Source organism: Budorcas taxicolor, chromosome 5 (assembly GCF_023091745.1).
Source record: "Budorcas taxicolor isolate Tak-1 chromosome 5, Takin1.1, whole genome shotgun sequence".
NCBI lineage: Eukaryota > Metazoa > Chordata > Mammalia > Artiodactyla > Bovidae > Budorcas > Budorcas taxicolor.
In genome coordinates, this window is record NC_068914.1 from 12868216 (window position 1) to 12880470 (window position 12255).

General features: G+C 44.6%; 1 protein-coding gene across 3 annotated transcripts in view; it reads left to right on the forward strand.

The window, feature by feature from the left end:
• The window catches only part of KCNMA1 (potassium calcium-activated channel subfamily M alpha 1), a 763502-nt gene that overhangs the window by 503112 nt on the left and 248135 nt on the right, over nt 1–12255 (forward strand). For all 3 annotated transcript variants that reach the window (XM_052640358.1, XM_052640359.1, XM_052640360.1), the window contains exons 6-7: nt 4314–4389; nt 11222–11297. In XM_052640358.1, coding sequence (XP_052496318.1) covers nt 4314–4389; nt 11222–11297 — 152 coding nt within the window. The remainder of the gene's footprint in view (nt 1–4313; nt 4390–11221; nt 11298–12255) is intronic.

Consider the following 12255-nt stretch of genomic DNA (forward strand, 5'->3'; position numbering starts at 1 on the left):
AGAGTACAGAAAAAGAAAAGCCCATTTTTACTACTTAAGTATGTACTAGGGAGTATGTAGAGAAGTTTACTGTATTTGGATAGTTTAAAGGAACTGGCTCATGGAACAATGTAGACTTTTGGAGGGCATAATTAACATTTCATTTTCTTCACAACTCTGTTATGGCTGTTTTCTATCTCCTAAAAATATAATTTTATTTCAGAGAAATTTTACCTTATATAGACCAAATTATAAGAATATAATGTCATAAAGCAAAGGAGATGAATATTTGTTGCTTAGGCATTGCCCTTTCCACTGTTTCCTTTTCTTGGCCTCCTGATGGAATGTGAGGTTGCTGTCCATTCTCTTTCAGGACCTCTCTGGGTTCAGCAGCATGACCGTGGGTCAAGGCTCTTTCCTGGTTGGGCTCCTTCTTACTTCCTAAATGCCAACCCTGGCCTCTGTCAAGTGAACCTTCAGAGGTCATGGCTTTTCCCTCTAGCAGACAGTGTGTAATCTCAGGGTTCCACAAGCGGAGCAGCTAATCTTTAGCTCTCTGCTGTCTAATTCTTTCTCAGAAGTCTGATTCATTCAGTTCAATTCAAGCAAGTGTTTGCTGAGTAGCCACCTTATGCCAGGCACTATTTTAGGTACGTGGGATACAGTCGTGAACAAAATAAACATCAGTCCCTCTCCTCCTAGAGGTGGCGCTATGGATAAGGAGACAGAAGGTGAATTATGTAAATAAGTAATTGTGCTTCATGCTGGGGAGAAAAGTCAAACAGGCAAGTGGAATGAAGAGTTTTTTGGGGGTGGGTAGGGTTGTAGGGGGAATTGTGCTTTTAGACAGCATAGCCAGGGAAGGTCTCACTGAGAAAGTTAACGCTGATCAAACACTTGAAGGAGGTGAGTAAGTGCACCATTTGGGCAACAACTTTCCAGGCAGAGGGAAGAGTATGTGCAAAGGCCCTGAGGCAGGTTCACTGAGGAAGACATTCAGATGAGAGGTTAAGTATTGATATTAACAGCATAAAAGGGAGGAGGGGGTCAGCAGGTCTGGAAAGAATGAGGACTGGCCTTGCTTTAGGTCCTTGAGGGACTTTGACTTCTACTGTCTGTGGAATGGGCACATTGGAGGATTTTGAGCAGAGGGGCGGCATGACCCATTTTAGCTGGTGACAGGCTCTCTGGCTGCTCTGCTGAGGACTGACCACAAAGTGTCCAGCGGGGAAAGCAGTTAGGGAGCTGTTGTGATGTGTGGCCTGGAAGATCAACACTCCAGACCATGCATTTCTCCAGAGTGTCTAGCGTAATCTGAGGAGAGCATGTAGACTGCTTTTTAAAAAATATTTATTTATTTTATTTATTCATCTTGGCTGCCTCAGGGGTTAGTTGTGGCACATGGCCTTAGTTGCTCTGCCGCACGTGGGATCTTAGTTCCCAGACCAGGGATTGAACCTGCGTCCCTTGCATTGCAAGGCAGACTCTTAACCACTGGACCACCAGGAAGTCCCAACACTGATTTGTTTCTTAACCTGGGTAGAATATTGTTTCTCATTTGCACTAGTGAAGCCTCGTGCTGTGATAGTTACCAGCACAAGGCGGTCAAGTAACCAAAGCCCACAGTTGTTTAGTATGTGAGAATGTTGCTCCTGTATCACCCCGAGCCCCTTTGACAGGGAGACCTTTGTCCTGCGTCTCCATCCTGGGCTCTCCTCTTCTCCTGAGAACCAGCTTGTTTTCCTCTTTCGTACGTTATTAATCCTAGAGTGTCTTCCTGCTTGCTGTCCTTGGGGAAGTGCTCAAACCCAGGTCTCCAGCTTACAGCCAGCGAGAGGATAGGGCCTAGTGACTGCTGCATTCTTGTTTTCCTTACCTTTATTTTCACACACTTATTTTTCTGAGTTGCTTTAAAATGTGACAAGCAACCAACAAATAACATAGGCGACAAAAGGCATTGCTTCACGATAAAGAAAGATATGCCGTCGAAAGTGTGGGTCGTTTGTATTCTATTTTTGTTTCCATGAATGAAAATTCACTCACACACAAATTTTTCAGGATGAAATTATCAGTGGCTAACACATTGCTGAAACATCCTTATATCCTGACTGGTTTCAGTGCTAACTGCCAGTCCTTGCCCATGTCGAGCTTCTGAATGTGCTATTATTTTATCTCCCAGCAGTATGTGACAGTGATGCTGGAGTCAGATCAGCCATCCAGGTTGGGCTGGGTGCTTAGAACCAGCGGGAACGTTTATTTTAAAAACTCACTTTTCAACCTGCCCCTCTGCCCATTGTGATTTAATAAGACTTAAGAACATCTTTGCAAACATTTCTTACAAACAATACATTTTCTGAAAACTTGGATATTTGAAAGTATTTTTTGTTGCCTTTATTACTGTTGAACAACTACTTGACAGGGTATAAAAATCTTGGGTCAGACTCTCTTTGTTTTAAAATTCTGAGTTTTGCTCAACTGTCATTTAACACTTACTGATATATAATGAAATCTTAGTTGCATTAATTGTAACCCTCTCCCCCACCCTCATCACTTTGATTTTTTTATATTTTCATCTATTTTAATGCTTACAATTTGAAGGATACGAATAGGCGATTTCTTGGTGTCAGTCTTACAGAGCCGGTCATGCATTTTGCCTTGCACTCCTGTGATGTCCTGGCCGTTATTTATGATCTGCGTGTTGTCTGCACTTCCCCTTGGAACACATTTCACTCGTAGGTTGGGTCTCTGTAATCTCCACTTCGTTTCTGTTCCCTTATGTTTCATCTTTCCCCCTCCCTTTTCTTGTGTTCTCTGCCTCGTGAGACGGCACCTCCATTTTGCCCTCTGCGTCAGTTTTCAGCAGTGTGAAGTCCACCTTTCATCAGCTCAGTTAGGACTGTGTTTTGGGCTCTGGAGCCTTTTATTTCATCCACATCCCTTCTCATCTCTGCACTTTCTTGTTTAATAAAAGTAAGATGAATATCATTCAGAACAGAAGGCCGATGTTTTCTGAAAAATCCTCTGTCCATGAAGTTAAATCCTTTTAGATGAGAAATTTTCCTTTTGAGCCACATCCTTTCGTCCTTCTGTCTGTGTGCTTTATGTTAATTTTTTCTTTCACCTTATGCTTGAATGAAGAATCGTCTATCTGGGCCCAGTGTGGAGCCATTTAGGAGAACACCTCCGATCTGTCTTCTTTCCTTGATTCACCCTGGGGTCATAAGAGAATCACCACAGCCTCTTCTCTCTGCTCTGCACACCTTCCCCGTTTGCTGCCTCAGATAAGGCGCCAAATAAAGTCTCACCCACTGGCTCTGAGCTAACCATTCACAGTTCAGCCCACTCTGTGCTCAGCTCCACGCATGACATATGGGGCAGCTTAATAAAATGCTCTCAGAAAATACGCACAAGAACTTATCCCCTTGAGAGCAGGTGTGATGTGGAAAGTGTCCCAGAGCTGCGATAATCAGTATTTTGTGAACAGTACTCTTGCAAGACTGCCAGGCTTCAAAGTCCTGTGCCACTCAGATTGCTTTTGACTCACTAATTTGATCTCAACAGAAATACATTTTACTCATGGCTATTAAAACCCAACAATAATTTGTATTTCCTTGAATCTTCAGTTGGGTCTTCCTTCCCTGTTTCCCTCTCTCTCTTCGCATGTAGAAACACTGCTTCTTCTTCATTCAAGAGAGGTTGCTGATTTCTGAAGAAGAAGTGTTTATCTTGACATTCAGTAAAATGGAATTATAGAAGTTTTGAATCCTGAAGTTATGGGGTGTGAGATCTTATTGATTTGAGGTGTTTTTTTTTTTTTTGATTGGGAGAAAAATATAGAACTTTGTGGGAAACAGATAACACCATGGGCTGTACTCTTCATTTTATCAGGACTGAAGATAAAAATTGAAAAGAAATTCACCAAAGAGGTGAGGTTATCCGATTTGTTCCTAATCTGCTCTTAGCACAAGGGTTACGCTGAGCTATTCCCAGTATTTTTCAGAGACAGAATCCTCTCAAACAGCCGTGTAACTTAGACATAGAGCTTTAAATCGGAGATGGACACGAGAGAGCTCAGTGAACTGGGCTCTCCTCACCAGAAAGCCCTCTGCTCTGGCTCCACACAGGCCCCCTTTAATGGGAATGTCAGGTTACCAGCTGAGATTAAGCCAGTCAAGATCAGGATGAAGGACTCCATCCAAGGTACTGGGTGGTTCAGTCTTCTGCAGGAATTTCATGTCCCTGCAACCTTGGCAGCTCGAAATCCAGCAGCAGAGTGTGGCCATTAAAACTACACATTGGAAATAACGCAGCTCTAATTTCATTTCTCTTTCCAGGTTTGAGATTTTTAAGAGCTCTCAGGCTGATCCAGTTTTCAGAGATTTTACAGTTTCTGAATATCCTGAAAACAAGGTGAGATGTTCTTTCTCCTATTTTTTTTTTCCTCCTTCTGGTCCCCAGTGCTAAGCTGTAAATATCAGGTGTATTTGCTTTCATTACGATAAAATTAGTGTTCTTTTGTGCACAGAGACAATGCTCCAATCCAGAAATCCAGGGAGAGCCTAGCGTTGGATCTTGTGTGGGGCAGGGAACTCTGTGGTGAAGAGAAGAGAAAGGGCCGTGTATGTGGGGAGTAGAGACAGTTTGGGGGCACCACGTGGGGTTGCTTGGGCACCAGCCACAGCATCGGGGAGAGAGGAGCACAGTGGGTGAGGGATAGGTCTACTCACTGATTGGGAAGTCCTTGCTCACAGGTTCTAAATCACCCCTTTATTACATCACTAAATAAGAAATTGAACCTGGCTATAAAAGCAGTGGAAGCAATGCTCTTTGAGAGGTGATCACAAACCTCACACGGCAAACAGAAAATCATTTCATTTCAAAGTACATTCTAGATGTTCACTTTATAGCCCGTGTAGCCCCTGGGGCTTGCTCTGTGAATTGCCTTCTGGGGAATACCTAAAAACCTCCTACTGAAGGCACCATGACTACTTCTGTTAACTGTGTTATGATCTGGAAAACACTACTGGACCAGGAGAAAAAAATTCCCCAGAGACCCTTTTCCTGATGACCTGCAGGTTCTCAGAGCTGGCCTGAAACCAGGGCTGCCTTGATGAATAAACTAATAAAAGAGGTTGGACGTCTTTTAATGGAGAATAAGTACAGGTCATAAATTTCTCTCATAGGAAATTACACTTTGAGAAACTCACTGCTAATGTTCCATTTCCTCTTCGGTTGGCCTTAGTGTGTTTGATAAATGATGAAAAACAGGACACCTACGAGTTTGTGATTTATAATTAATACACCTGCACTCGGGGCGGGTGGGGGGGGGGGGTGGCGAGGGGGACTTGGACTTAGCATTGTTTTCCCAGTAACTGAGGCTGGGACTCAACTTCCGGAATATGTCACCTCCAACAAGTGTGACAGGCTATTGGCTTTCCTCTTAGGGTCTTAGTGGTTTTCGTTTATTTTTGTTTGTTTTAATTCCAGATTGATTTCCCCTTGCTAACTATTCGTCTATGTGAATGGGGGAATAAATTCACTTTCTGTTAGTCAAGATAAAAAGAAAATGAGCATCGAATGCCGTGGACGTCTTCTACAGCGTGTTCCAGCACCCTTACTTTCATAATCCTGGGCTCAGAATTTGTTGGTGCTCCATTGTGTATACTACCATTAATATAGGATGAATATTGTTAGTCTTCATATTTCTTCTGAGTGACAGTAACCTTCATTTCTACTATTTTATGACTCTTGTGTGCAATGGACCCATATTACTCTTGAAATTAAAATGGTTGACAAAGCTAGCCATCCCTCAGGTTTGCCTATATCGTATTTGCTACACTGGTTTTTAAAGGTAGACTTGGTGAGGACCCAGTGCGGATCACAGGGGCTGTATTTAAGAGACACTCATGGGGATGGTGTTATATGGAGCTATCCACACTGTCTAACATGGTAGAGTGCCTCTGTCTCCCTGTTTCATGATTACTTATTCAGGAGTCTTTTAATCCTCGGACCCCAGCATTTAAGAAGGTGACATCACTCCGAGGAATAACACAGAAAGAACAGTGTTCTCACCTTCCTTGTACTCCATGCGAATCCTTTCTGGACTTAGGAGAATGATAAGCCATCTGTTTAAATATCCTTTTCTGAGCTTTTGCCAAGAGATCCACCAATTTCCCACTTCTTGGGGTGTGGCGGTGGGGGGTGCAAACTTTCCTTTAGATGTAGGAAATAGCACTGGCATCCCTTGGGGAAACAGTCCTCCTGAGAACTCTACAAATAAGGCGGTTCCTTCTCCCAGTGCAGAGGAGGGGAATAACTGAAGCGATGAGTGAGGGTAAGAGGTGACTTTCTAAGTTGGGAGAGTCATGAGGTGGCGGGCTACCATGGAGTCTGCCATCCTAAGCCCCAAACATTTTCCCAGCATCCCACTTCCCACGGAATTAAACTCCTCTGTCACTGGACGATGGTTTCCATCTCAGCCTCACACTTGGAATTGTCCCACTTCCTTTGACTTATGGTCACAACCATGTGAGTAGGTCAGTTCAAGCCTGAATCGAGCACCCATCTGTGCAGCAGTGAGAGGGTGCCAGGATTGAGTTCTGCTTTCTGAGAGCCCCTGAGGGAGGGAGAGCCAACTATGGTTGGTACTGGGATGCAGACCTTGGGAGGCATAGCGGAGAATAGTTAAGTAAGGCTCAGCTTGAGTGAGGGGCAGTCAAGGATCTTTTCAAGGCAAAGAGGGTGTCTTCAGTAAGCCTTGTAGACAGACAGGTGTCATCTTGGTGAGGCTGGAGGCTGGGCATGTGAGAGGGAGGGGGGGTGCAGCTGACTTCCAGTCACGGCAGCTGCAAAAGGAAAGTAAGTGAGAGAAGAGAGCCCCTGGAGGAACTTCCCTGATGACTCAGTGGTAAAGAGCCTCCCTGCCAGTGCAGGAGACGTGGGTTCAATCCCTGGGTCAGGAAGATCCCCTGGAGGAAGGCATGGTAACCTACTCCAGTATTCTTGCCCGGGAAATCCCATGGACAGGGGAGCCTGGCGGCTACAGTCTGTGGGGTCACAAAGAGTTGGACATGACTTAGTGACTAGACAACCACAACAACTATTCTAGCGTGTCACTTATTACCCACGTAGTATTCCATGGTATGTACAATACTTTCCATCATTTACCTAAACAACAGTTTTTTTTTTTTTTTTACATTTTGGAAACTGAAACCACTGTACTAACTAAATGGCCTCAGAAATGGCTCCAAGTTTAAAGTCCTTTAAAAGAATATTCAATACAGAGACTTGCAGGCAGAGGCCACATCATGAAGGCTCTCAGATGTCATGAATTCCACGTGGAAATTGTGTGGAAGGTGGGTGGGTTTGAAACATCTAAGCCATCAATGTTTAGATGTCAGGGGGGCAGTTGTCCAGGCATTGGTAACAGGGACTGGCCTTTGAAGAGCGAGAGAGATTGAACTATATTTAAGGCGTAGAATTGACAGAACTTGAATTGGCTTCACCTTGTGTCTTAATAGCTCAGTCCCTTCGTCCCCGTGGGATACAGTGCAGTTGACTTTGAGGGGGCTTCACACCTGTCTGGCAAATGTAACAATGAAACAAGCTAAAGACATTGGTACCTATCTGTGTTCTCAGCCAGAAGCAGAGGGAAGATACTAATCAACCAGAACTGGGACGAATTTGTGTTTCTCTCTGGAAGGAGGATGACATTTTCAGTGTCAACCAAAACATGTCCTGGTAAATTCACTGAGCAAAGATAACCCCCGTGGTTCTATGTTTTTAGTGATGATCTTGGAAAGAGATGGACATTCATTCTTCCAGTATCTACAGAGACACACACCATCCCTCTCTCTCTCTTTCTCTTTCTCCCCCAGTATCTACGGAGTCCTGAGAAAGGTCTCCGATCTGTAAAAACAGGATGGTCTCTGTGTCTGCCCGTGTATAATGATTCATAATCTCCTTTCGTGGCTAGTGAGAACTCATGGGCCAGGGTCCCAGAAACAGTAATAGAAAACACAAAAGTGAAGTTAGGCTATCAGGCAAAGATCACACTTTTTATCCCTTATCATGAGAATGCTAGAATCTGAATTGTTCCAATCACTCTCATCCTTAGGACCTTAGGGTTCAGTCCAGACTTCTGGACTTGGCCCTCAAGTCTTTATCTCCAGTGTCCACGCAGAGCCCACAGACCTGCCCTGCAACCCTTTGCCTCCTTCCAGGGAGCTCTTTGCAACCTGGTGAGGTTCAATTTTAGAATATGGAGAGAGTGCACCAAGAGTTAATCTTGTATCTCTTGCATAGAGCTTTTAGATGATTGCCTGGTCATAGAGGTTAATTTGAAAAGCAAATCCTAATACTGGGGATCTGTAATAATGCAGATGCCGTAAAAATAATCAGATTTCAGTGCTTAATAGACTCTTTCAGCAACAATGATTAAATGTTCTCTACACAACAGAGAGCTCCCTTAAGTGCTATTAATATCACTGTGACAATCACTTAGAGATTAATAATCACCATATTAGGTCATTTTCCAAAGCACCACGAGGCCTGGAGACTCCCATAGTTTTAATATCTCAAGAGGGCTCTGCACGGTTCTTGTTGGGACACTGCTTTGTTCCAGCATCCAGGACTATGTAAGTGAGTCACCTCGGCACTTAACTATCTTCTGAGAAGCTGAACAACACAGGCATCCCTGAGATCTCTTTCTTTGCTACTGACTACCTGTTCCTCGTGAGTCTCTCACTCCGCAGTGCTGATGTACCTCAGGGGAGGCTTTTACTTTATTCTGGCCTCCCCTTGAGAAACTGGTTGGGCAGTGGATATGGTGGTAACCTCTCTCCTCTCTGGGGCAGTGCCCTCTGACCCTCTTCATATCCTATGCAAGAGTGTGGGGGAGTCACAGCTTTGCTTTCACGACAAGGAAGACTTTCTGGTGGACCCCAGTCTGTGACTCTTCTTGTACAATGTAGTGGGCAAAAGGGAAGTCTTTGGGGCCGAACTGCCTGGGTTCAAATCCCAACTCTGCTGCCTCCTACTTGTGTGAACTTGGGTCAGTTTCTTAACCTTGGGACCAACTCATAGAGTCTTTATGAAGATTAGATGAATTAATATACATGAAGATTAGATGAATTAATAACATGGCAGTGCGCATGGTAAATCCTGTGAGAGAACTGTGCTAGCCATTCTTACTAGGGTTGATCTTAAACTCTCAGAATTCCAGTCATTCGTTTTCCCTTGAGAAAGAGGTGGAAGGGGTCAGAGATCAATCTATGAAGTCCGATGGGCTGAACCAGCCTGTGGGCAGTGTTACACCCCTCTGGGAAGACTGAAAAAGATAGAAAATAGGGTTCTTTTCTGCACGATGCAGTTGGGAACACAAGAGAGTCAACTAGAAGTGTAAAAATGATGGCTGAAGAGAGTGGGATTGGCGTCCAGTGATTAGCTGGAGATGAAAGAGCCACAGGTCGCCTTGTATTGCCAGTGGGTAGAGTTGCTTTAAGGAGGAGGCACGGGCTGTACCAAGCTTTGGAGAAAGGGAAATATTCAGTAGCTGGGGAGGGCTTTCAAGCTGAGTCACAGCGTGAACAAAGACTTGGCAGATATTTTTGGCTTGGATAGGAGTTGCAAGAGTTTATGTAGAAGAATAGTGGTGGGAGAATCTGAAACTTCAGCGGGTGTGGACAGAGGCAGTGTAGACATAGTGTTTCAGTTCATGAGGGCCTTTGGACAGGGGAACAACCCCCTGGCAACAGTGGTTGAGGAGCTGTACAGCCAGTGGGAGTAAACGGGGTGAAGGCAGGTAGGAAGAATGTAGAGGGGAGACCAGCTCACTCTGTGCAAGTTCTTAGAGGCCCTACTGTGTGCCAGGGACTCTCCACTCCCTGGCTTCTGGCCGACAAGGCCTCTACTCTCAGGGAGCTAGATATCTAGTGAGTTCCAGTTGATCTTCTCAAAGAACACCAGTGGATGCTGAAATTTTTAAGTGTAAGATTGCTAGGGAATAGGATATGCCTATAGCCCCAGAGTCCTACTCCCCGGCTGGCATATTGATTACAAAGGCAACCTGGTGCCTCTCAGCGGTGCCACCTGGGGCTCCCACAGATACCAAGTGACTGAACGTAGTGTAACTGTTGAAATTTCCTGATGTGATGCCATCCCAGGCAGGTATTCGCAACAGATGTATTGAAACAGGATCTTGCCAGGGGGCAACAGTCAGACAAATCCAGAATATGGAACTTTCTGGATAACAGCAGGCTTGACTGCATAGAAAATAAAATAATCACAGAAAGACATAATAAAAAGGGTGTGTGTATGTGTGTGTGTGGCGGGGGGGGCGGGGTGGGGGGGGTGGGGCGGGTGGAGGTGGGGTGTGTTATATACAGATTAAAGGAGAATAAAGCAGTGAATGGAAAATACATAGCCTATGGGCCAGTCAGCCCACTGCCTGTCTTTGTAAATAAAGTTTTATTGGAACACAGCCACAACTAATTCCTTTACAGGTCTCCTGTGTATAGTTGGAACAGAGTCTTTATGTCCCAGCAAAGCCTGGATATTTACTGTCTGTCCCTTTGTTAGAAAAGTTTCCTGACTCCTAGATTAAAGCCACATAATAGTCAAGTGCAGCACATTATTATCTCTTACTTCCTTAGGGTGAAAACCTGAGAGCGTCAATAAGCCTAGTTTTGGAGCAGCTGCAGAAATCTAGCTTGGGCGTGAATATTAGATGACATTACTGAATGTGTTAATTTCCTTAGGTAGGACAATTGTACTATGATTATTTTACATTGTGTCCTTCTTAGGTGTTGAGCGCTGAAGAGTTTATAAGGTTGTGTTGTGATGTCTACAACGTGCTTGTAAATGGTTTCATCCAGAAAAAAAAGAGAAAGAGAGAGAAAATATACAGATAAAGCCAATGTGTCAAATGTTAGGTGAAGGGCATCTCAGTGTTTATTACACCCGTCTTTCACTATTTCTGTAGACATAAAAATGTTCAAAGTAAATATTAATAAAAAAAATTTTAAACAACCAGAGGGGTTTATTTAGGGACTCCTTTCAGCAACTCAGATGTCATCTTCCTACAGGCTCCAGTCTGAACTACATTTGCCGCTTTATGACGGAGGAATACTGGGGGCTTGGGGGTGGGCTGCCTCCTCCTTAAAGGGGCACTGTTGCTCTGGAAGCCACTCCCAACAGGGTCTTCTGTAACTTGGGGATCTTGCTTTTTGTCTCTTTTGCACAGTAATTCCATCAAGCTGGTGAATCTGCTCTCCATTTTCATCAGCACGTGGCTCACAGCAGCCGGGTTCATCCATTTGGTAAGTATCCTTGAAGATGCCTCCGTTCTGACTTTTCTGGAAGAAGACCCTCTCAAAGGCATTTTATTACCTGGGAGACAAACTTCAGCCCTGCTGGAGAATGCATAAAAAGGAAAAACAACCACACAAGTTGTCTAGGTTCCAACCCTTTTACCCCAAACTAGTTCCAAATGGTGAGTCATGTTCACACTCTAAACCTGTGTTTTTCATCTCACCTGTATAGCTGGGGCAGGGGCTTCCGTAGATTTTTAAAATTTTTATTCTGTCTGCAATAACCCCGGAAAACCACAAGATGGCGGTGCTTCCTAAGCAATCACTGGAAAAGGTTGGCGACCAGGTTGGAAGTCTGATCCCCATCTCCTGAAGTGAAGTGAAAGTTCCTCAGTCGTGTCCGACTCTTTGCGACCCCATGGACCATGTAGTCCGTGGAATTCTCCAGGCCAGAATACTGGAGTGGGAAGCATTGTTACCTACCTCCCATGGGGATTTTTGTGATTAGCATTCAAAGGAAAACGTCTGAGCTTTAACTCAGTTACTGGATCTGATGTTTCCCCACCCTACCCACCCATTCCCTTCTCCAGGGGATCTTCCCAGCCCAGGGATCAAACCCTGGTCTCCCGCATTGCAGGTGGATTCCTTACCAGCTGAGCCACACATCTCTTAGTAAGTAACAAATAACAGATTCCTCAGTTTCTCTTCACTTTCCCCTTATAAGGTCTTCCTTGTGGCTCAGCTGGTAAAGAATCTGCCTGCAGTGTGGGAGACTTGGGTTCTATCCCTGGGTTGGGAAGATCCCCTGGAGAAGGGAATGGCTTCCCACTCCAGTATTCTGGCCTGGAGAATTCCGTGGACTGTATAGTACACGGGGTCGCAAAGGGTCGGACACAAACGAGTGGCTTTCACTCATTCCCCCTTACGAAAAGGCCTCTTGGATTCTTTTGTTTGATTACCTGTCAAG